The sequence below is a fragment of the Camelus bactrianus genome, chromosome 25, assembly GCF_048773025.1.
Source record: "Camelus bactrianus isolate YW-2024 breed Bactrian camel chromosome 25, ASM4877302v1, whole genome shotgun sequence".
Classification (NCBI taxonomy): domain Eukaryota; kingdom Metazoa; phylum Chordata; class Mammalia; order Artiodactyla; family Camelidae; genus Camelus; species Camelus bactrianus.
This window is the reverse complement of record NC_133563.1, coordinates 13,118,942-13,144,762: the sequence shown is the minus strand read 5'-3', so window position 1 is coordinate 13,144,762 and position 25,821 is coordinate 13,118,942. Positions and strand designations below refer to the sequence as shown.

Below are 25,821 nucleotides of genomic sequence, written 5' to 3'. Positions count from 1 at the left end.
AAAAGGGTAACTTCCTTCCCTAGACCCATGAGAACAGCAGCACGGGGCTCCTCCCAGCTCAGATGGGAACATGTAATTATGTCTAGATGGAGAGAGAGTTGGTATGGAATTCCTAGTAGCTTTGGGGTATTCAGTGCTGGTTACTTCTGATGCTAACTTCCACTAACAAACATCCAGAAAGAATGAGAAGTCTGCGTGCAGCTGCAGTCTGCTATTTGCCATCTACTCCTTACACTGTATTTGAAATTATGCTTTAAGGGTGGCTAATGGCTAAATTCAGTAGTTTTGTACATTTTTATTCTTATTTGTATCTTTGAGGCATGACATTGATGGACATTCTCATTTTTCAAAGCTTTTATTGATTTTTTTTTGTGTGTGTGTGTACTCAGCTCCCCAACAACTTCCTAACTTGGATCAGTTAGGATTTTGCTAATCCTGAACTTCCCATTTCTAGCTTTATATTTCGGGTGTTTAGTCCTGAAGCAGATTCCTAACTATTCTTCCTTCTGTCTCTTTCCTATTGCCAATCATCCAACTTGTCAATTTCATATTAATCTTCTTAAAGGAGCCTTTTTAAAAATCTGCTAAAAACAACAACAACAACAAAACCCACTAGCCAAACCACAGAATAGAAGATTATCTCCTTAGTTCTAAGTTCCTATCTCCACCCTTATCTTCTGTTTCTCGGCCCTTCCCTTCACCTCAGTTAAACCTGCAGACTCACTGTCTGGGCTTCACCCCACCCTTCTCAATGACTGTTCACATCCAGGGATGCTTCCTACACCGCCCTAGCCACTCTCCCAACTTCACCTTCACTTGGGGGCGAGGGCAAAAGAAGAAAAATAAAGGCAAGAGAGAGGTGAGAAAAGTCTCCATTATTGCTTCTCCACAACTGAGGGTATTAACATAACAAGCACTGCTTTGGGAAGCCTTTCTTAAATATGTAGGTTTATTATTCCTCAAGACAATGTCCATCACTTTTGTACCAGACATATTATCTCTGAGCATTGTGATGTTTTTTGTGAGATGGTTAACTCAGAAAAGGAGGGCTAAACTCTATTGAAAAACTAGCTTAAGCAAGTGTATGAAGTATCTTCTCTGCCCTGTACCTGGTCCTTGATCTTAAAAATTAGAGAATTTTAAACTTAAAATGGGCTTCCTAGTCCAACTTTCTAATATTGAAGGAATGCCTTGCCTCTGGCCAACTTTCCAGTACTGGAGTGACACCAAGGGTCAGAGAGATGCTTGGATAATATTCCTTTATAGACTTGAAGACCTCTGCATTCATCAGGGTTCTTGTTCATGGGGACTGTAGCCCAGCTAGCTTAAGTAGAAAGAATTTTATTACAGGATTATTAAGTAGTTACAGAAGTTCCCAGCCACATCACAAGAATTTTCTAGAAGAAATCTTGCTGCCACTCCCGCCTCTCCACAGCTGCAATGATGCTAAAGATGAGACCAATGTCTACAGAAGGACCAAGTGCCTTTGCTGCCTTTTCCACATCTCACTTCTACACACTCCAAGCCACAGTCAGCAGAACCTGCTTGGAAGAGCCTAGAGCACAAGTAAGGTTCTAGCTGCAAGGGAGATTGAAAAGGTGCTTTTTGAGTTTCCAGGTTCCAAGCAGAGGAGGACATGCTAGAATGGGAGTAGAGTGGGTATCAAATGAGCCAACCTTCAGTGTCTGCCCTATGCACTCACCACACAATGAATGAGTTTGCTTCTCTCCTGGATAATGAGGCCATAGAGAGACCTGATTAAGAGTGTTGGCCCTGGACTGAGGCTACTAAGGTTCAAATCACATCTGAGACACTCCCTGTGTGATTTTGGGCACTCACATTATTTCTGTACATTTATTTTCTCTATAAAGGGGACACTTGTAATTCTTAACTCCTTTGCTTAGTGTAAGGATTAAGGACATTACAATGCAAAGTGCTTGAAATGCTACCTCTCACATATAAATTGCTCCATAAATGTTAGATGTAAATATTTCTATGAAATTGTGGCTATTATGTAAGCTGAACTAAGATCTGTGTGTACCTTTATCAGAAGACAGCTTATATGAATTGTAACAAATGGATCATATGATATCCCCAAAGTACCAAGGAGAATTTTCTCCCTAGACTTTTTGCCAGCTTGCTTTTGTAATATTGCTATTAAAGGATGGAAATAAATGTTATTAACCTGCCCCCAATTAGGTAACTGTCACAGCTCATCACTGCTGCTCCAGGGAAGGTAAGGAAAGGGTTCAGATATCCTTCTTCCTTGAAGAGAAAATCCCGTCCCAGCATGTTTACTTTGAGTTCTGAACAGAACTCTCTATTTCCATCCCTGAAAATAAAACAAAATAAAATAAAGAATCCAGACTGGGAGTCGTATGGGAAATAACAAAATGCTCTTTAATATTGTTTTGAGCCAATAATTTAAGGACAGTGTAACAGCGCAGCAACAAAAGCTTTTTGACAACTCAATTTCTTAGATAACTGAAAATCTCCATTTCCATTAGGGCCAGACCAAAGGAAAGAGCCTCCCTGGATTGGGCACATCATACCTAAAACAGCTCCTCCTGCCATTTCTTGAGCGCCTCTGCTTATTACAAAATTCTTTTAGATAAAAGTCTGGGATTCTGTCTGCCATATGTAACCCACTGGCTAGTTCCACACCCTGGCACTATATAAAATCATCCTCTCCTCATGCAAAGTGCCGCAGTCCTAGGACAGCACTGTCAAGGACGGGCAGCTGTTTACATGTGGTGCAGCATGGCACTACCATTAAGGACGGGAGCTCAAGGGTCCTTCTTCCTGACTGTGTGATCTTGGGGAGGTGCATTAACCTCTCTATGCCCATTTTATTATCTGTAAAATGACTGATAATAAGTATCCCTACCTTACCGAATTGTGAGGACACTGAATAATACACTAAGCATTAGTTATCATTAGCGATTATCATCATCACCATCATCACAGACTCCATATTGGCCTTAGAGTTAACTAACACTTTCTAATGAAACCATCTTTATAAGATTCCATTCTATTTTTATGTACCTTTAATAGACAGGGTTCATTTTGTCAGTCTCTTCCAACAGATGACAGTCAAAAGTATGCACCATCCTCTGCATGTGATTTAACTATTATAGCAGCCAGATGAAGTCTTCCCCCTTGCCCATTTGTTTTTGCTCCATATTGTTATAAATGCCACAGACTGCAATAGGTACAGGAGCTCATCACACTTCTGGTTTATATTGACCTTATGGACAAATAAAACCCCTTGGTCTTTTCCCGAGGAGCTACTATTATGCCAAGTGTTTTTCATCTCACAGTTTTATGGGTGATTTTTTTTCTCCTTTTTTTACCCAAAGTGCTATATGGTAAAAGAATTCTGCTTAGGGACAGCTTTGACTTGGTTTGTGTGATTTATGAATTCAGACCATTTTGGTAAATAGGATAAACAAAATAAAGGTGATTCCCATGGTACTGAAAATTCAATTATCTCTCTGGCTCCTCCACCAGACTATTAGCTAGATGAAGCCTAAGAGTCAATCTTGATCATCTTTTTATTTTTTTTTGGTCAAAAGTATGCAGTCAATACATGATGAATTGCCAACCTCTATACAGTAATGATTTGCTCCCTTTGTTTTTATCAACCATGTGCAAGATAATCTTGATAGATCTGTGAACACTGCATCAATTTCTTCATAATATAGTCTTTCAAATGATGCAGTGACAAGGCACACATCTGGTTTACAACCAATGCTTCATTTTAATGCAGTCTTGTAGCTGCCTAGAGGATGTAACACATGTCAGCGATAACACATTCCCAAACTAATATGGCATGGCTTATTACAGCTACTGGAGATAAATTCAGATGTATGGAAACCAGTGATGTTAACCATGTAAAATGCAAGGGAGTTTTACAAAGAGAAATTTAAAAACACCTTTCATGCTATAACCTAATTAAAACACTGATCAACAGTGTTCTTGCCTCATTACACAAGCAACTCAAGGGATGACAACTGCTTTTCTGATCATTTATTACTAACAATAGGAAAACATGATTTCCATCGAAATAGACACTTTCAAATGAAATGAGCATGCTCTCCAGAGACATGTTTATCAATCCTTCCTTGCCCATGTACTTCAAGTCTCTCTCCCCTCCACCCTTCGAGGCATCCAGGGGGAAAAAAGTGTAAATAAAGAGTATAAAAGTTCTTCCTTCTAGGTAAGCCTAGTTGTCTTTGTCCCCATGGTTACTTGTGATGTACAAAAAACAGAGAAGAGCCAAGACTTTGGGTGTCAGCTGTGATTACCCAGGTGATTACCCAGTTTCCAGGAGAGACATAAAAATTTACTGAAATTATATTACAGAGGACCTAGCACAGTGCTCAGTATGGAAAACACTCCCACAGTCCCCCATTCCCATCCCCATCCCCATCCCCACAAAACAAAACAAACCAAAAAACCTCACTGTCATTCACAGAGCTAGAAAGGAGAATTTGGAGTAGAGAAGGAGCTATCGTATTGCCGGGACCCTCTGGCAGGGCTGGGCTATGGGGCGAAAGTGCATCATTGCAAACATGGTTCACGTGGAGGAGGATGCCCAGCAAGTGTGTAAACGCAGCTCAAGAGACCTGAGCCAGGGTCAGCCTGGCAAGCAGCTCTGGACCAACATTACAGAAAAGGATTCAGGACAGGAAGCAAACGTAGGATTTCTGTTTGGAGGATTTGCACTCAATTGAAAAAAATCAGCAATGAGAAAATAAGACAGTATGTTGCATTATACCTTTAAATCAGAATTATATGTATGTATGTGTGTGTGTGTTTGTGTATATATATATATACACACACATATATATACACACACATATATATACACACACATATATTATACATATTTTAACTTAGGGATCTGGATTAATAAACAAAGAGAGAAAATGCAACTCCAAATTTACATAAAGACTCACAAAGTAACAAAGCTAGCAGGCACTTTGAATTTCATTCTTGGACTCTGTAATTTGACCATAAAGAAACAAGGTGTCCAGAGAGAAGGTGATTTAACAATGGAGACAGTTACTGCAGAGGGACTTAAAGCTGGCTTTCCTGATTTCTGGTCAGTTAAAAACCTGATTTTCATACATTCATTCTCTAGATATTGATATCACATCGATAGGAAAGCTTCATTTATAAACCATAAAAACAAAAAGAACACCATCTGAAGGAAGACTAATTTCAAAAGAAATGTTTACTTATTGCTTATTAAGAATCTAACATTTAGAATTCTGTACATTATGGTTTATTAATTTTGCTGCAGCTAAGAGATTACAATTAGTAACCGTTTCACACATCCGCCTGCACCTGAAGTTGTGGTGTAATTAGAGGTATATTTACGCTATTAAAATACTGAATTATAAGGGACATCAGATGAATTTTTTAATTAAATCCTGTCTTCAGAATGTCACTGTAAAAAAAAACTCAGTAATACCGGATATTCTATAATAAAGGACATTACTTCATGAACAAACCAACCCTGATGGTTGGACAGAAACTTCAGATGACTATACTATGAAGAGGGATGTGATGAGAGTCAGAAATCTCTTTCGGGTCAACAGTAAATGACGTGAACAGTAAAGACACAGCCTGTCCGTGTAAATCCCACATCTGCGGATGGCTGAGGAGCTTGGAAGGGTGACCTGACAGCCAGCATGGACCTGCTCCCCTTACGTCTTCTATTCTGTCCTGCTCTGCCTCACCGAGATTTTGCTCCTACCTTCTCCTTTATATCCAAACAATTATTCCCTCTCCACACACTTCCTATCCATTGCCTCAAACGTGCTCAAATCTTTCCAGTCTAAAGCCCTTCCTCCTCCTTGATCTGGATTCCACCTCATGACCAGCCCCCTCTCTCCCACTCATCACACCCCAATTTACTGACTAAAGGCCAGTGTATATCGTATCCACATCATCCTTCTCCCTCACTCATAAGCTGGTGCATTACAGTGCTTGTCCTGCCATTCCAGAGAAACTGTTCCCCTGGGTCACAAATAAATGGGATCCTAATTTCCACCCTTCATAGCTTATATTTAATTCTCACTCTGAATGCTTCATTGTTTAGCTATCTACTTCTTAGATAAACTCCTCTTCCTTTAAAACTCTGCATTGGTTTTTTCAACAAATGTCAAGCAAAATCCCTCAGTTAAATAGCCTGCCCACATAACAGATGAATCTGATGTTGAATTATTGTAGCAGTGACTATTGCCACTCTGTGTTTCACTGAAAAGAAAATTCCCTTCTTTAAATCTCTCATTAATCTCCTTCTCCATACACAGAAATCATATCTAGTCTTTCAAGACTCTATGAAAAAAACACTACCATGAAATCATATATCTGATAAGGACCTGAATCAAGGATATGTAAAAGAACTTTTGTAATTCAATAATGAGAAGTCAAATAACCCAATTAAAATATGGGCAGATATGAATAGCGTTTCTCCAAAGAAGTAGCCAACAGGCATATAAAAGATGTTTAATATATTATCATTAATCATTAAGAATGTACAAATCAAAACCATAGTGAGATACTACTCAAACCCACTAAGATGGTGCAATTCAAAAGACAGATAACAACAAGTTGCTGGCAAGGATATGGAGAAACTGTCACTCACAGAGTGCTGGAGGGAACATAAAATGATGTAGCTACACTTTGCAAAATAGTCTGGCAGTTCCTAAAGAAATTAAATACAGAGTTACCATATGACCCAGCAATTCTAGTCCTAATTACTACCCAAGATAAATGAAAATAACATCTACATAAAAACTTGTACCATGAATGTTTGTAGTGGCATTATTGATTCCAAAATGTGGAAACAACCGAAGTGTCCATCAACTGATGAAGGCATAAATGAAATGTGTATCTATTTATATTTAAAATGCAGTCTATATTTAGATACAGTACATCTCTTTAGTGGACTATTATTTGGAATTATTTGGAATAATGAAAAGGAATGAAGTACTGATGTATGCTACAACTTGCATGAACCTTGAAAACATTAGGCTAAGTCAGAAATGCCAGTAACAAAAGACCATGTATTATTATATGATGCCATTTACATGAAATGTCTAGAAGAGGCAAATTCATAGAGACAGAAAGTAGATTAATGTTTGCCTATGGCTGAGGGGGGAGCTGGGTAAGGGAGGGAATGGGGAGAGACTGCTACAGGGTATGGGATTTCTTTTGGGGTGAGGAAAATGTTCTACTAATTGGATGACGGTTGCACAACTCAGAATATACTAAAAGATATTAAACTGTATTTTTTAAATGGGTGAATTATATGACACATGAACTCTACTTCAATAAAGCTGTTATATATATTTTTAAACCATGAAAAGCAGAATGGGCAAGGATGGCCTCCAGCACTATACATTCCCCTTTGACTGTTTCAAGCATTAAGGAATTGGAATTATTGCTCTCAACTTGTATACCAAAAAAATTAGGCTGAAATTTACATCAATTTGATGCCACAGCTAACAGGAAAAGAAGTATGATCTTATATGCTGGCAATGTTCTCCTCCTGTCAAAAAACAACTTTAAAAACTAGCTAAAACTGTTAGTTAAATATTATCAGAAGGATCTTCTGCATATCAATTATACCCAAAGTCATTATTTTTGGCAGTCACACTATAAATCTAGACTCCAGAGAGACAGTTTTATACCATCTGTTCTTAAACTTGAGCATCAGAATCACCTGGAGGGCTCGATAAACTATAGATTGTTGGATCCCAGCCCCAGAATTTTTGATTCAGTAGGGCTGGGGTGGAGCCTCTAAGTTTTCAAACGATGCTAATTCTGCTAGCCCAAAGACCACACTTTAAAAACCCTCACTGTTCTATACTAATCTATTTAGTTTACTTGTGGCCTTACTTATGACTAATTTATCTCAAAGACAGTTATCAAAATCAAGCCTGTTACAGGAACCATATGGTAGATTAAAACGCCATATTAGAACTACTTGATTGAGAGAAAGCTATTGCAATAAGACAATGGTGTACTGAATTTCCATCTCTTGAGCTTGAAATATATGGTGAGGCTCAGGCAGTGGTAGCACGTGCAGAATCAGAAGGTCATAAAGAAAGTCAGGCATGAGAGAATTAGATTAATGCAAAAGAACTAGAAGAGAGAACAATGAAGTTTTGCTCCTGGGGGCAGTGAGATGACAGTCACTAGGGCATCACTGCACCCTAACCGGCCTTCAGTTTCCGAACCACATTCTTAATTTTGTGAAGCCCAATGGTACCACCGTCTCAGTGTTCCACTGACACTTTCTCATGATGCTGTTTCTCAAGTACAGCAAGCTTGGCTGTATGGCTGAGACACTGTCCTCATTCCAGAGTTATTTCTACAATAACCTGTTCCTACTTAAGATAGACTTGAGTGGGTAGCTTTCCTCAAAAGTCCAATAAACAACTTTCCCAAATGATCTTAATATGACAGGTTGATGGGCCAGCTCTAACAAGATGATGCTTGATAGAGACATGTGCTCATTATGGACTCACAGCTCATATCTGATAACCACATGAAAAAACTGGCAAAAACACTTATAAAATATATGACCAGAAAAAGAAGACAGCAGTCCCATATTGCCTGAGGTCAAACCAAACCTGGTTTTTGTGTTCAGTTACTAACCAAATTTTCAAAAACAGAAGCAAAGACAAGCTAAGGCATATTCAGGGTAGGACAGAATCTGGGATTGGAAAATGTGTAACTGAGTAAGGGTTAAAGGAATCAACATGTTTAGTTTAAGAAAATTTAAAGAAAGGCAGAGGAGGAGAAAAAGATAGCTTTTATCTAATGATTTTAGTGATGCCGCAAATAACACCGACTGTAAGAAACAAAAAAAAATTCCATAGTCTAAGTTTGGAAAATTCCGATTATTGTATCTTCCTCTTAAATATCTCCAGTATAGACTAGAATATGGAACACTGCCTTCCATGTAGTAGGTTCCCAATAAACATCTGTTGAATGAATTAGCCCAATAAAGATTTTGTGAAGTATTGAAATCAAGTAATCTACTGTTTGAGCTGTTGCTCCCCCAAATAATCTGGCTGGTTCCCCCTCCTCCTTGTGAAACCTGTTAACATATACCATGGAATTAGCGGTCTTTAGACGATATCTGCGAAAATGTTGTATTAGACACAGCATATATGGTTTTAGGTAAAAATTTCTTTAAATAGTAATTAGAGTAGTAGCCTTAGATCCAATGCAAAGGAAAATCTGTAATAATCAGAAGAGCCCCAGATCATGCAGGAAGCCCATGCAGCCGGGAACTCACAGGGAGGATTTGGAGGAAAGTCTGGATTATCGCTGTTAGCATTTCTGTTGATGGGATTCATGGTTTGGGTAGTTATCTGAACTAGATCAGTAGTTCCCGATCCTTAGTTTCAAGTAGAACTACAAATCTGAAAATTAAAATTGGAATCTACTTTTGGGCTAAATACTTCTGCTTTTATCAATTAGAGACAATGATTACTATTTATTATCATCTTCTCTTCATAAAGGAAGACCATTTTGATATCAAATAATCATTGTAGTATTCCATTTTGGACAAAATAAAGAAATTCGGCAAAATTAGTCTGATATTATCTTTATTTTTCTCATTTTGTAACAAGATGGTTCATCACTGACTGGTCCTTATCTCTGAGCCCCAACTTTGTAACTAATTTCCTATGTGACCTTGCAGCTTCCTTCTAGAAAATGTTCCATGATTTTAAGCAAATACCCTGCCAGTGCTGGTCAATAATTTATGGTGATGTGAAAAGGCTAAGGGACAGTTAGAAAGGGCAGAAGATGACAGAACATGGATCTGAGGAAATTTCTCCAAAGTGTAGAGGTTAAAAATCAAGATCACTGGAGGAACAGAGCTGTTTCACTTTCTCAAATATCAGGACAGTTCCTACATTAGCTCAAATGAGCCAGAGCTCTAATTCAGAGCTGAAAACATATCCACAAAACTCCTCAGTGCCCAGCAACAAATGTCTGCGTACATTAGATACAGAATAACCTTATGACAGTTGAATCACTTCACCTCTTGTTTCAATGCTGGACCTTTTTTCTTAAACTAAAATCTTCCCAATCATATTACTTATATATATGAACACATTATAGTTCACGGCTGGGGAATTAGACTGAGTGCTCTAGTGAACATTCAGCCGTTCATGAGTGCAAAGCATCTGTTGAGCACCAGGTGCCAACAATGTGTAAGATGACCTCATCTCTGTTGGAGCAGTTGGCTGTCCAGATACGTTCTAACTGGGAAGTGGAAGCTTCATATATCTCATCATACGTGTCCCGGTAACAGCTGTAGCTCAATGTTCAACTCAATCAATCACATTTATAACTTGCCAAATACAATACGTATTTTATAAGTCTGTTTTGTTCTCCAAATGCTTAAAATCTGAACTTATAAAAATTATGGAGGGATACCAAGCAAATCATCACTTCAAGAAAATTGCTTTCTCTTACTCAGTTCATGAGAACCCAGAAGTAATAAACATAATGAAAGCTTTCACATGTAAGCAAAGAAATAGATGGCTTTCAAATGTTTTCATACCATTATCTTTCAGTCACTTCAAATATCTGGCTAGTTTTCCATAAGAACACTAAAAAGAATATTATAGGTTGAAAAAGATCATCAAAATTTCAGTGAGCCTGATTCTGTGCAACTTCTGTATCCAAAGGCAGTTTTATGATACTATAAAAACCTCAGGGAAAATGTCTGAATGAGAATGCACCCAGGGACATCACTTAGCTTGAATTTCAATTTTTTTTGTCATAGTCATGAAAGCACTTTGTATCAGTAATCTAAAACCAAAGAGTAGTTAACCTAATCTAATTTTTTTTTGTCAAATGTTGCAGTAAAACCAATTTTCGGTTACAGCAGGAGTCCAGGAAGCTAGTATGCATAAAGATGAAAAAGCATCTGGAACAACAGTATCCCTCCTGCATGAAATGTATCTGTCAGAAAAGATGGTGGAGTCTCAGAACCTCAGGCTTTACCACGAGCTCTCAGCTGAACCAGGGAGGCCCAGTGTGCCTGGCTCCTTAGGAATCATCCATCAGCAGAGGCTATTCTGTCTCTGTCTAATGCTGCTGAGCCGCTCTGAATACTTAGCACTGAAGTTGTAAAATCATGCACTATTTTATCCAAGCAGACCTAGACCAAAGGAATATTTTCACTTGAGTTCAACTTGGTATCTATTATTAATAGTTTCAACTCACCAATATCATTTATGTGACCTCTGTGAATGTGAGAGCAGTTAACTTTCCAAATTCTGGGAAATCAAAACACATTCAAAGGCTCAAAATTGTTACCAAGAAATATAGATATTTCTTATTACTTGGGATTAGCATTAATAAGTTCAGTATAATTGAGCAATGAACTAATTGATTTTGTTCATAACAAAAAAGGAGTCTGCTGAACCACCAGTAGGAAAACTCTAATGTTATCTGATAAAGAAAATGCAATTATTACAAAAAGATGGAAAATGCATAAGTGCTAAACATGACTAAAAATAAACAGCAGGAAAGTAGTAATGATAAACCTGCGGAGATGCTTCCTAGATATCACCTGGTAAAAATGCATCCAGGAAGAAAGATGCTTCCTTTTATAAGCAGAGGTCTAGCAAAAGAAAAACCCAGTAGGTTGAATATTATATGCTTGTAAGACAATGTTATCCCATTTTAGGCAATGAAGTCATTTTCAAGCTTTCTCAGTATACTGAATCTAAAACCCCAGGGTGCCAAATGAAAGTGGCAGGCATCCACGGATGATTTCTTCTGTGACCTGGATCAATATACTATTGGCAATTAATACTTTGGATTGGAGCCAGTTTGAAATAATTCCAAGTACACCAGAAGCTCCAGACTTCTTGATTTTATGGTCCAATTAAACTGGGGGAGGAGTGGGATCAACATGGTGGTTCCAACTTTTATCTTGCCAAGTAAAGACACAAAAAATAATACACTAACTTATATCTGGAACCAGTACCATAAAAGAAACAATATTTTACCAGCAAAAGTGTAGAAAGGCCATAATCTTAGAATAAAGGTGAATTTTTTTTTCCCAAGAAAGGACATCTAGTACTTTCATGCCAACATTCTCTCCAAAACACGTTAGCACTTGGATGGATGTTACATTGTATCTGGTTCCTCGCTAAAACCATGCACATAAACAACCAGTGTAAAATAGACGTTTCATTGCTTAATTCACTTTTGCATTTATATAGAGAAATTAACTTTGAAGTTCATTGTGGGGATTTCAAAATAAATGTAAAATAGGAGTTGGATAATAGATAATGTAGTCTGAATTTCCACAATTTACAAAAACATTCATTCATTTACTGTAAAACTCCTTAATGCAAGATATTTTTGTGGATGAAATTTCTTTTATATCATTATTCAGATATATCAGGTTTATTGGATCCTTTAAAATGGATGATAATAAGACACAGGCTATACTTGTGAAAAAGGTTTTTCATTAACTTATTTTTCCTTTCATTATTACATCTCATTAATCATATCTGCTGTGTGTTTATTTTAAGAATATAATATGAATTGTTTTAATAAAATTTGAAGATCACAGAGAGGTCCTTTTAAATTTAAATCAGATCAAGACTCCAGTCTCAACACTCAGTTCTTCCCAGTACTGAATTTCCCTAAATTTATATTTTAGATGAAATTTGACCTGTAATCTGGTAAGTGAGGGCAAGGTTTCCCATCACATTAAGAATACAGTTCAGTCTTTCTCATGACCTACATGGCCCCTGCTACCTCTCCAAGCCCAATTCTGAGGACTCTCCCCTCTATTGGTTGTTTCCACTAAACTAGCTACCTGCATGGTTCCTCAGACACACCAGGTACATTTCAGTCTCAGGGCTTTTGTCCCTCTGTTTCTCTGCCTGAAACAGCATTCCTCTGTAGGTTGTACAGACCGTTCCCTCTCTACTTAAATGCCACCTTGTCCAAGAGACTTTTCTTGACCAACTCCCTACTCCCGCCATCACCCTGCTTTTCTACCTTTTCATTCTGCTTGATTATTCTTCAAAATCCTTATCCCTATCTGATACTATAAAACATATTTGTTAATCTGTGTATCTGTCTTCAGTACTAGAACATAAGCATAATGAGACTAGGGACTTCTGTTTCCTTCAACATTCTATCCACAGCATTGAAATCTGTATATTGTAGGCACTCAAAATATTTGTTGAATGAAGAAATGGATGAATAAAACAAATTAAAAATAGGATTTAAAAGACTCCTAATTTACATAAAAATAATGCAATTAAACTATACTAATGTATCTAACTGCACAGTAATTAAATTCCTATAAAACCCATAACAATAATCCTAGTCTTTAGAAAAGAACATAAAACCAAGTATAAATGAATGAATCTAACTCTTAATGACTATCCAACTGAGTTGAAAAGTGTTTTTTTCCTCAATCGAACTGGAATAGTTTTAAAATTAGCTGAACTGTCTTCACAATCATAAAAACACTTAAAAAAATAAAGAAACAAATAAAATCCAACAAGCAAACAAATAAACACAAGAAGACAATGAGGGATATGTACCAAGATAACACTATCACTGAAAATTTGTACACCAGTGGCAAACAATGTTTAAGATTTTACAGTCAATTTAATTTTGATCATGCTGAAAAAAATGCAACAGCCTACATAACTATTTTAATGACTAAAGTTATTTCAGACCATTCACTGGTCTTTACCTTAATTATTAATGTCTAAAAAGAGCTGGTGTTTAGTGCCTCTAGCATTAAGGGTTGGAATGGACTGCCCGGTTTTACATTAAGGCGTCTACAGAAAGGAGGATTCTGTGATTATTTACTGTAGTTGTTTCACAACAGAGTAAATTCAGATTCCTCTGAGACTGATGAAAAGACAAATTTCAAAGCATATTTATAGACCTGGATGATGTTCAAAAGGAAGTTGATACATGGGACCATTATCAATCCCTGAAGAGCACTTGATTTTAGTGTTTATACTTTTTTCCCGAGACTAATCATGAGTTGGTGATGATCAATCAGCTGTTTCTAATGACTTGTGACCAATGTTGAATTTGGGAAGGAGGGCTGGTCAAAGTCACAGGTGTAGGCTCTGGTCATAAAAGAAAGCAGAGCTAATTGGTCCCTGTGGGAACTGAACCTGCAACCTCAGACTCATTAACTCCACAAGAAAGTAAACTCCTCTAAGCAGACGAAAACTTACCAATTGTCTTCCAAGTGTGATTCATGTCTATTTGGCACTAGTATTTAAGAACAAAAATAAAATACTCTGTTTTGCTAATTATTTGATTATGTAAGAAGAAAGAATCTGAGGTAGACATATATGGAGAAAAACATCCAGGAGGTTTCCTATAAATATTTAATTTTTAGAAAGCTATTTCTAAAGGCACATAGCTCAAAGCCAAAAACAGTCAGGAACTCTAAAAATATAATGTGTTTACTTAAAGTGTCAAGCCCAAATCAAAATAGTATTAATCATGTTAATAATGAGGGGTTTCTATCTGAAAGGGCATGTTATGAACAGAAAGACATATGGAAATTTTTCAGAATCTGGTAAATTGACTTTCATCCAAATCATTGCATTACAGGAGGAAGGGTATATAGCTCAAGTGGTAGAGCGCATGCTCAGCACACAAGAGGTCCCGGGTTCAATCCCTGGTACCTCCTCCAAGCGGAAATCAATGAAGAAACCTAATTACCTCCCCATCAGAATATAAACAATACAAGCAAATCACTGCATTATAACTAAATGTGTTATGTCATTTGGGGGAACACACTGAGTTTTCATTTTGGCTATTTTATTCTCTCCTTTCTTTCTGTCCTGGGTTATTTTCTCCTTATTTGTTCTCCCCTAAACTCAACTTACCTCTTCTTGTATGTTCTGGACCTACTCCTTTACAAGCTGAACAGCTCCACTTTCAAGAAGATTAAGTTTTAGGCCCTCAAGCCCACCTTCTCTTTCCAGAACTTTAAAGGATTAGTCATTCATTCTACATGCACTTCCCATGCTGAGCAATACTCACAGTATCTAATCAACGAAGCTTTCCCTAGCACTCAGAAGGTCTCAACTTTTTTTCAGTTAGAGGCATTAGCTTTATATTTATATCTAACCTTTCTATTTTTTCCCTCTTCTCCAATAACAGGCTATTGACAATTGACTTTTAAACTTTACTGTAAAACATGGGATAATAACTTCCCTTCCAGTCTCTACTTATCCACATTTTCCCTCCTGTGGGTTCTGATCCCTCCAAAAACAGAGACAGTTCAAGTCCCCACTTGCTCTGCTACCATGAGTCCTGTCCCTAAGAGACCACCACTCAACAGTGTAAACAGGAGAACGAGTTTGCAGAAGAGTGGCCAAGGCAGCTTTTGAGAAAAGATCCTAATTCATCCCCTATCCCCTTCCTTAGAATAAATGGGCTGCTCTGTCTCTCCAGAATGTTTTTTTTCTCCTCAATGCAGATGCCAAAGAATGATATGGAATGATTCACTTCCTCGCTTATTTATTAAAGAAGAAAGTAGATAAAAATATCATAAATTATGTGAATAATCTGACAAAGCAAATTCTACATCTTTCTCAACTCTAGGATTCTAACACACTATATGCAGAGAAAGAGGAAAACTGAAAGCAGTTTTAATCTCTTACTAGAGTATTACTGAACTTGCCAACATTCATAATAGCATTTTATACTAACTATACGCATATTCAGTAAAGACCATTCACCACTTCCAACTTTAGCCAGCACATCAATAACTCTCACAGTTCAGACCCTGTTATATTTCCAGTTTATGGGAGAGCATGATGGACTATTTTGTTGACTTTTGATAAAAATCTATTAGTCAACTGTAAGAGAACATTTCTTTGACAGTTATCAGCATTTTCAATGTTTATGAGGGACTAAATCTGGTGAAAGGGTGAGCATGCGTGATGGGTCCTTTTCTAAAATAAAAAAGGGAAGGAGTTGACAAGACACTTTCTCTGAAATCACATATTTTCTCCACAGCCTTGGTGCCTGCAGTTCAGGGAGCAGCAATAAGACAGGTCCTCACCAGGTACTCAGAACAGCACAGCACCTTGTGACCCCGAGAAAGCGGAATAATTTTCATCTCAAGAGAAGTATTTACAATAGTAAAAACAAAAATCAGAAAACACATGAAGGTCCTGGATGCGTGAAATCAATAACACGACTGCCAGACAATGTCACCAGCCTTTACACGTGATGATGTTACTCTACACCCTTCGAATAGAGAGACGGCCTTAGAAACCATTCAGTGAAAACAGAAGATGGCAAAATATCCTTCATGGATTGAGTTCACTTTTGCAAAAATATGTGAGTATATGTAGAAAAGAATATACCTCAGCATTTATAGCTGTGGTTTTCTATAAATGGTAGGGTTTACATTTTTTATTTCTACCTTAAAATTTTCTATAGAGTTTGACTCTTTGTAATTAGCATATTTCTTTGCTTTTTGAAATAAATGCAAAAGGTACATTTATATTTAGGAAAAATAAGCCATTTCTTCCCGAGCAGAAAAAAAACAAATATCCAGTTCGATTTTCAAACCACCCTGGATATACCTTTCAGAGCACTTATATTAAATTAAGTCATCTGATCACAGCCTTCCCTCAGTATCCACAGGGGGCTGGTTCCAGGACCAAACCACCAAGGATACCAAAATCCACTATGCTTAAGTCCCACAGGGAGCCCTCCATCTCCCCAGTTTCCGCATCCACAGGTATGGAAGGCCAATAGTATTTACTGAAAAAAATCTACACATAAGTGAACCTGCTCAGTTCAAACCCATGCTGTTCAAGCATCAACCACAGTTAGTCCCCCTGGCTAACCTGTAAGCTCCTATAAGAGCAGTCCTTACTTTTAATCAACCCTGCATTCCTGTGGTTAGTGTAGAGCACGGCACATGACACATTACAGATGCTCAACAGATCGTGACTGGCTATTTGACTTCTTACTTTCATCCACTGTCCTCTTGCTTCCATACCTGGCTCTAGTTGAATCACCTTCACCTCTGCCAGGTACCCTAATGTCTTTAAGATTCTGTGGGACAAAGCTGAAGTGTGTGCAGGCACCACAATGAAAATCAACTTGGGGTCAAAAGATGTCATTTGGCAAAGTCAGCTGAGCCACCACTAGAATCTCTCTCTACATACCAGTCCCCATATGTACAGTAACACCAAACTAACGGAAGCAGGGGTGCAGGAGGGTCTAGGGGAGTAGAAAGTACTGGATTTAGAGGTGGAGGGTCTTCATGAGATGGGCAATTGAAAAGCCATTTCACTTGAATTACAGCAAAGTGCTGGCATCTTTCTGTCACACTTCTTTTGTTATCATGATGAAAATCTGACAATTTCTTGCCGGTAACACAACACGTGGAACTAAGATTTATATTAGGTAGTTCAGATTGCTCACTTTATATAATTTTGGAAGTTCAACTAAGTTGCTGCTAGCAACAATCTCCTTACCTCTCCTAGGAAATTAGGGGGCTCATTCCCTTTCCCCGCATCCTACCCTCAATGCTACTGCTAATGCCTGCTAGTGTTCCCAGGTCCAGATACTCATCTCCTTCCAGGAGAGGTTCTGGGATTTCCATCTGGGAGGACATTAAGGGAAGCATTCTGGTTGGAAATGAGAACCAGGGCACTTGCCTTGAAGCCACATGCACATAGCAAGGACATTATTTTCACACCAACATTTTTGTTTTTATAGGGGTAGCTGTGTTAGGTGCACAGATGGCTGCCTGACTTCTGCTACTTAGTGGGCATACTGGGCAAATTACTTAACTCTCTGTGCCTAACTTTTCCATTGGTGGAAATGCAAATAACAACATTAAATTTCTAATAAGGTTGCCGTAAGGAATCTTTGGGCTAAGTGTCTGAAAAAAAGTGCCTCGTACATGATAAACGCCATGTCATTGTTCACTGTTGATAATATTTACTTAGATTGCATATCATAAAAACTGTATGTTTTATAACATTTTTCTTATAAATATTATAAAAACATTTTTTAAAGGAAGAATTGAAAACGATTATCAAGAAAGGAAGCTCTGAAAGTCCATTCAAGCCCCCCCTCAGCATCACACCATTTCCCCCTTTGTGCAATAGACATGGGACCCTTTCTCAACTCTCTGTACCTCAAGTCTCCTGCTAACGATCTCTGCCACCAGCAACATTTCCTTCCCTGAGATCATAGCCAGGAGCCTCTCACCTGTTGGTGGATGCCTGCAATTGCTTCTGTACATCCCTTTGTCTCTCTCAAAATGAACATTAACTCAATCATTGTCTCCCTTTGGTCATTATTTACTGAAGAGGAAGATTCATGAAACATCTGCTGCAGGTCACTCTCCTTACCTGATTGACACTGCATACTTCCCCAGAAACTTGGAAGTTTCCTGGATTGTATTTCTTTCTGAGATTTCAAATGAAAGGGCCGAATTATTTTGTATTTTTTTCCAAGGGTCATACACTTAACTTCTAGAGGAAGAATTTTTTTGCTTTTAATATGTAAAAAATAATTTTCTCATACTGGTTTTTAAAAGCTGGGAATATTGCTTGGATATTTGTAAATATGAATGAAAGTATCTTAACGTTATTAATGAAATTCCTAGGTTACACGTGGGGATCACAATTAGGCACCCCCTCCTCCCATCAAGCTTCAGAGTTAAATTTTAAAATCAACACATGGCTGTGGTCAGTTACATGCAACATCATGGTAGGCAGACCAAACTGTTTACAGACTGAAGTAGGTTTTGACTATACGTGCGGTGCTAACATGAGGAAGCCCAGCCAAGGAGAGTCCAGTAGAGGTGGAACAGAAGACTCATAGAGACAAACACTGACAGTGTTACTCTAACTCTCCGTTTCACTTCTGAAGGTGCAACTTACTCACAAAATACTGCTTCATGATCTACATACACTTGCCTTTAAAGTTAGAAAGTAATTCACTTACCACGATAAACTAGATACAGACATTGCAGCAATTTAAGGAGGAGTCTTGTCAAGCAGCCGTCTCTTGGTTTCAGAACAGGGAATGAGTAGGCCAAGACCACTGGGAATTTCAGCTTTGCTACCAGAATGATGCACAAACCACTTAGCTAATCACAGTTTGAGAAGACCTAGAAAGAAAAGGAAGAAAGTGGTATCTTTAGAAGCTGGTCTATGTGGCTTTTCACAGATGTATTTTGTCCAGGTCAATAGTTTTGTCATAGTTTTAGACACACAAGAGAAAATATGAATTTTTTTTCTTAAAATTTAAGACATGTCAAGTCAAAGATAAAATTAAACCAAACCTATGATAAGCTGAATGTCTTAATTGAAAATTCACTGAAATGTAAATAAAACATTCATTCCCTGAAGTAGAGAATACAAGGCTTCAAATTTCAAAAACACCCCAAATTAAAGTGTCTTAGAAGGCAAAGTTTACTTCTTTCTCATAGAAACAAATCTTGAGTCTTAAGATGTGCAAGGCAGATATGGCAACACCAAGGATGGAGGCCCCTTTCTTGTTGTTCCACCATTCTTAGCACATGGTTCCCTGACATGCTTCAAGTGACTGCTGAGTCCACTGAGTGTGTCTGGGTCCCTCCAGCAGAAAGTAGAAAAAGGGAAAGAAGGATGCACCCTAAAATTTACACACGACACTTCCACTTGCATTTCATTGGCCAGAACACAGTCACATGACCACTCCTATTCTAAGGGAGACCAGACAATGCAGCCAATATTCTAGGCAGCCATCATTCTAGTCAGCCATCTGTCCAACCACAAAGCACACTGCTATTAGAAAGGAAAGGGGTAACAGAGGGTCTTGGGAGAAAACTAGCATTGCCTACCATCATGTTTGAGACTCTGTGACCTTCACCCCCAATATTTTATGATGTTGCACCTACTGCGAGGTGGCAAATGTAGGAGAGAGGGGAAGTGGAATTAATCCATTGTTTGTGGTAATTTTACATACTTGATATATAATTTTAAATATCAAACTTCTTTGGTTTTCTTAAATCACGTATAGAGTCAACAAAATGTTTTCTGTGCCCTATTTACCAAGCCATAAGTACTAAGGACACAGAGATTAATAAAATGTAGTCTCTGCTCATGAAGAATTCACTAACACAGATGCCATCATGTAAAAAATAGAACAAAACAGAATGCACTCTGAAAATTGCTGTGTATGTTCAAAGGCACATGAGGAGCCACAGGGGAATACAGAAAGTGCCATCATTCTAATGGTTCTAAGTTTAATAGACCCTGACTTCTAGCAGACTATGCAGATAAAAAGTCCATATCCTAAATCATCTCCTTATATTCCAAGAGGCTTTCAAGTCCACCTTACCTTGGTTAATTCTTAAAACATATGGACTTATATCTATTAAGGATATGGGAACTCCAAATTCTGCTCTCCAAACTAATAACTTCAAAGTCTCACAATCTGTATTACCTGACTCTTATCAAGGGTCTGGGTATGCTCCACCACCTCCCCTCAAAAAGTATGTACTTACTGTCTGACACAATTCATTCTTCTAGACATTCTTAACTCTATCTTTAGAGAACTGTATATCTGGATATTATTATTTTAAAGCTAAACAAATTACTTTTACTGAATTATACTTTGGGGTTTTGCCAAGAGTTTGCATTGAGGGACGTGATTAAACAAAATAAAAAGTAAATAAGCAAAACCAGGCCTGTAAAATCAGATATTAGGTTTAGTGAAATATTAGGCAATACACAAATGTTGCCCTTATGAGCACCCAGTGGAAAAATGCATCAGGTCTCAACATCAGGAAAACTATTATCACAATTTCTGGTTTACTTTAATCTGGTTTGCCTGAACACTGTTCAACAACAAGGGGTCATCACTGCAACTTATGCTTGTTTCTTTGCTTTAACTTACAGGAAGCTCTGAAACAAATTTGTGACATTTCTTTAAGAGCTATTCAAGGCTTTGAGGTCTGCTTTTTTTTTTTTTTTTCATGCTAACCCGTTTTTCCATTTTTGCTAACTTTAATTTTTACCCTGTTTTTGATTAACACATTCCCTGATACACACTACATTTATGTAAACAAGTATAAAACCATCCCCAAGTTTATTCTAGAGTGAGAAAGAGCAGAACTAAAACTACGATTCCAGATCTGTTTGCTTTTCCAAAATGAAAAAATAATGTGCAAAGAAGTTTGATCCCAGGATCCCAGCCGTATGAAACTCTTGTTTTTATAGGTCAGAAATGGTCAAATATTGTCAATGTACATGATACAACCTAATATAAATGAAGAGTTGACCAAGACAGCCTCTTATCATTTCCCTTAACCTAACTAAACTTTAGATAGGCTTCTTGACTGTGGCCCCTGACCTCCCCATTCTTAGAGCATTTACCTTAGAAAAATTACAATCGGAAATTCATTCTCTGCCCCTATGAAATGGAAATCTTCTTCTAGCTTCTTGCCAGCTTTACAACCCAGGAATGTCTTCCTCAAAGACCTGAGAGCCATCCTTTTGAAATGTCACCATAGGAGATAACACTTTGTTATCCAGCTCTGTGGGAGGATAGGAGACTAACTTCCACAAGCACCAATTAGCAAACACAGATGACCAATCATATTGACCAACCTCCCTCTGACATCCCCCAGTACTTTTCTACTAGCTCATCTCAGCACTTAAAAACCTTCCCGCTTTTTGTTTCAGCCAAGTTGAGTTCAGTCTCCCTTTCCTACTGCAAGAGTTTTGAATTAAGTCTTCCTTGCCTGTTGAATTTTGGTTCAATTTTCTTTGAAAGGGTCTTGATTTTTGTCCTTAAGTTTCAGAAAAATTTCCTAAGATGCTGGCACAGCATTGTTAAAAAGGATAGTCTTTTCTCAGTGTACTTTACCTGCAATCACTACCAACCTGGACTTTGATAAGCTTACATTAAGTGTGGATTTGTAAAAATAAAATAAACATTAAAGAATTACACTTTTTTCTGAACACCATTCATAATTACAATAATCACTTTTTTTTATTCTGGTATTGTGTCATCTTTTATTTTATTTCCATCTTATAACTACCTGATTTATTTCTTCAAGGATACACACTCTTAATGCATTCAATAAAGTTTACTGAGTTGAAAAACACTAAAAAAGCTTGTTATGTTTATATTTTGATGATGGGAAGTTTTTCAAAGGCCTCAGTTAGTGGGCTTGTTATTCTTTTAAATGACATTTAAATGATTCATTGCTTATCAATGCAATCTTTCCAGAGAAAACATCTTTACAATCTTAAGGTGAGTTTAAATTTTCTGTTCACTGTGATGACTCGCAATCTTTATACTAATCCCAACGTCAATCTCCACACTGAAGTATGAATGTACAGTTTTTGGCCAAAATTCTAACATTACTGAGAGCCATACTCTGTCCCTTTGTCACAAGGGAGAGTATATCTTCATGGTCATAGAAACATTTCAAAATATACGGAATGATTCGACTTTCCCTGAATGTCCAGTCAGGATTGGGTAAGACCAATGGTTCACTGGATTTTGTTTAAGTAATGTACTGTTCAGGTGATGAGGTAAACATCCACTCTAATTCTGCTAAAAGCATAAGAAGTAATGGGCATAAAGTGAAGAATACAATGCAGTAAGTATGGAAAATATGTTTTGCTAAAGATTCAAAATAAATGTTAGCAAAACAAATCATCAAGGAAATATCAGAACATTTTGAGTTTTACAGAGTGGCCTCCTTTTTATTATCACATCAAATCAAAGGCCTCTTTCTTGCTTTCTGGTTCCCCTATAAACTAATATTGATAATTCCAAACCTAGATTCCCTACTGTGATTGAGTTTGCCTGCTTACAGTGCTCATTCCTGAGCCCTGACTATACAACAAAGTTCTGATTCTTCTCCATGGCCCCCTAACTGCATGTACCCAAATTCTTCCAGGATCATCACAAGGCCCAAAGATTCTGTGAACTCTTGCCTCGTAGTTTCAGGTATCTCTGATAATCTCCTCTTTCTGAACTAACTTATATCCAATTTAGCAATTAAAATACATTGAGCATTAAAATTTGTACAGTTTTTCATGTATATATTATTTTTACTTGTTTAAATAAACTGTAAGTTTGCAAAGGTCAGGAATTGCCTTTTATATACAAACCCTTAAGTACCAAATACCCTTCAAGTTTTAATAAATGACAAAATGCAATATCTAAGCAGCAATACGATTTGAATGACTGAAAAATAACACATTGAACGTTAATGTTTTTCCTTATTTTATTCTTATACTTGCATTATTAATTTCAGGACCTCCAGGACTTCGGGAGAATATAAGTAAATCTTTATCCTTAAAGATTTATTCTATGGATTTCTATAGATATCAAACTCTGTTTATCTATCCACTTGGTTTTCACAAAATGGTAGACTATTATACACACTTTCTTCTCCATCTTGCTTTTTCACATGTGTACATAATTATGTGTCTACACATACTATGCGTTGAATGATCTTCATGGAAATGCACTCATTTTTCTACCTAAGAAAAATAGAATAAAGAGGCAGGGACAATGACGGCAGACAAATCTGTGTGATTTTCAGCTATGCTTCTTGGTAACTTATGATCTCAGGAAAATTAAGTACATTCCCTTGATTGTTTCTTATTTTTAAAGTAGGACTGTTAATAGTCTTTATAAGATTACAATGAAAAATTTAAAAAATCATGCATCAAAGTACTGGCATATATTGCCTGGCACATAGCAAGAGCTGAAAAAGTGATAATGGCCAAGATGATGACAATTAGGAAGAAGAAGGAAGAGACATTCATGATAAAAAATGTCTGCCCTAATATACTTTTAATTGCTCTATTTGACTCACAGTAAAACCTCAGTTCCTTGAGATGGTTTACAAGACTCAAGGTCATCTGACAGCATAGACAGTGTTTCTTCCAAAAGTCCCTAATCCTCATTATGTGCAGCCCTCTGTGTTCTCTGATAATATCTTGTTCTTAATCCATGACAATTTTTAGAAACAGTAGCTTAATTTCTTGATGTTAGTCTGCATTTCCCTCCAGATTGTAAATTCCTTGAGGACAGATACCAATTCTCAGCACAACCTAGTGAACCCAAGGCCTAAGCATACTGTCTGAGACAGAGAAGATATGTAATAAATGTGTCTTGAGAAATTAAGAGAATAAATGTCTGAGGTAAAGAAATGTACAATTCTACAGAATGCTGAACTAAAAGTAGTGCCTCTTTTCCTTTTAAACTATAAAAATATTTCTTTAATTTTGGCCATATTTATAGGTTTTAGACTTCTAAAATGTTATTATTTTGTATTTGTTTGAAACTCATATATTGATCATGGAATATTAATTATGTAGACTTTGAGTAGAAGTCATTCTGTTTTTCAAATTTGTTTTGCTTCTCAATTTTATTTAGACTATGGTTTAATAGTAACATTCTTCTGTTTGCATATGCAAAGTAGGGTCAAAGAATCCTGATATTCTAGCTACTTCTACAACCATTACACAAAGTTTCCAACAGGAGACAGATGTGTCTCTCTAGAATAACTGAGTGATTAAGGTCAGCATGGCTGTAGACTAAATATCCCAAGTCCCTCCCAAGTGGTGTTTATACCGTATTGATACCTAGCCTGAAAATACGGTCTTTGCAGAGGGCTGAGAAATCCCACACATTAAAACTTCAGATCAGCACAGATGGTAACCTTGGAGACAAGCTAATGCAAAGCTTTATGTGTCCTTCTGCTGCACTGCAGCTGTCATTTTATTTACATTAAAGCCTTTCATGGGAGGTATTAGTATTCAATTGAGCATGTCAGCAACTGGTCCAAAAGCATTTATCACAGAGACTTGGCTGTATTTATGATTATCATAAGTACCCACTTCCAAAATATCCCCTATGTGCAAATTATAGGAAATACTTATCATAGAGAAATAAAAGATTATGGACCTTAGAGTGATTTTTAAATAAATTAACACACTAAGCAAAGATCACCTTAAAACAGTTTGAGATTATTTTCTTAAGAATCATTGACTATACCAGACTTTGTTAGAACTTTCTGAGAAAAATTCATTTTAATGTTATGTGATCTACAAAGATACCTTTTCCATCTGTGCTTTTATGCTTCGATCTAATTCTCTCTGGAATGATAATGCAACCATAAGCTTCTCTGTTGCCTACACATGCATCTCCATCTCTTCCTGGTTCTCTTCTGTGTCCCTGATTCTGTACAATCTTTCCTTCCCCTGACTTCAAACTGTTCCTTTCTCTTCCTTCTTCCCTTTACTGACAAAGTTCACAAACTATTACAAGTACATCTTCTGCCTTCCCTTTTTCACCACCCACTTTTGCTTTCTTGTTTCTACTCCAACATTCTCATCACCAGTCAACTAGCCAATATTTCATTCCAACTGCCTTCTGATTCCAACAGTCTTCTGACAGACTCCCTCTAGCTGTTCACTTGTCCTGAACTCTCCTTCTTTGACTTTCAGGATGCTGAAATATCCAGGCTCTCCCAATCCTCTCTATTCTCCATTCATCCAACATCATTCCTCCATTGCCTTTATGTCGAAATTCTTAAAGAGTTTTGTCTAATGTGACTTTCCCAGCAGATAATTCACAAAGTTCTTTCTATGGATCTGATCTTTTTTCCTGACTTCCAGAATCACTTTTCCTGGTTGCCAAACAGTTGCCAAATCTTGTTTTTTTTTTGTTGTTGTTGTTTTACCACTTAATAATATCTCAAGTCATTGTCTCTTT

The 25,821-nt window shown here is 37.2% G+C and overlaps 1 protein-coding gene across 3 annotated transcripts in view; it reads right to left on the bottom strand.

Moving 5' to 3' along the window:
* The window catches only part of OXR1 (oxidation resistance 1), a 380,568-nt gene that overhangs the window by 284,473 nt on the left and 70,274 nt on the right, over window positions 1-25,821 (bottom strand). For all 3 annotated transcript variants that reach the window (XM_074352622.1, XM_074352619.1, XM_074352620.1), the window contains exon 2: window positions 19,036-19,201. In XM_074352622.1, the coding sequence (XP_074208723.1) occupies window positions 19,036-19,058 (23 nt within the window). In that variant the 5' untranslated portion in view covers window positions 19,059-19,201. The remainder of the gene's footprint in view (window positions 1-19,035; window positions 19,202-25,821) is intronic.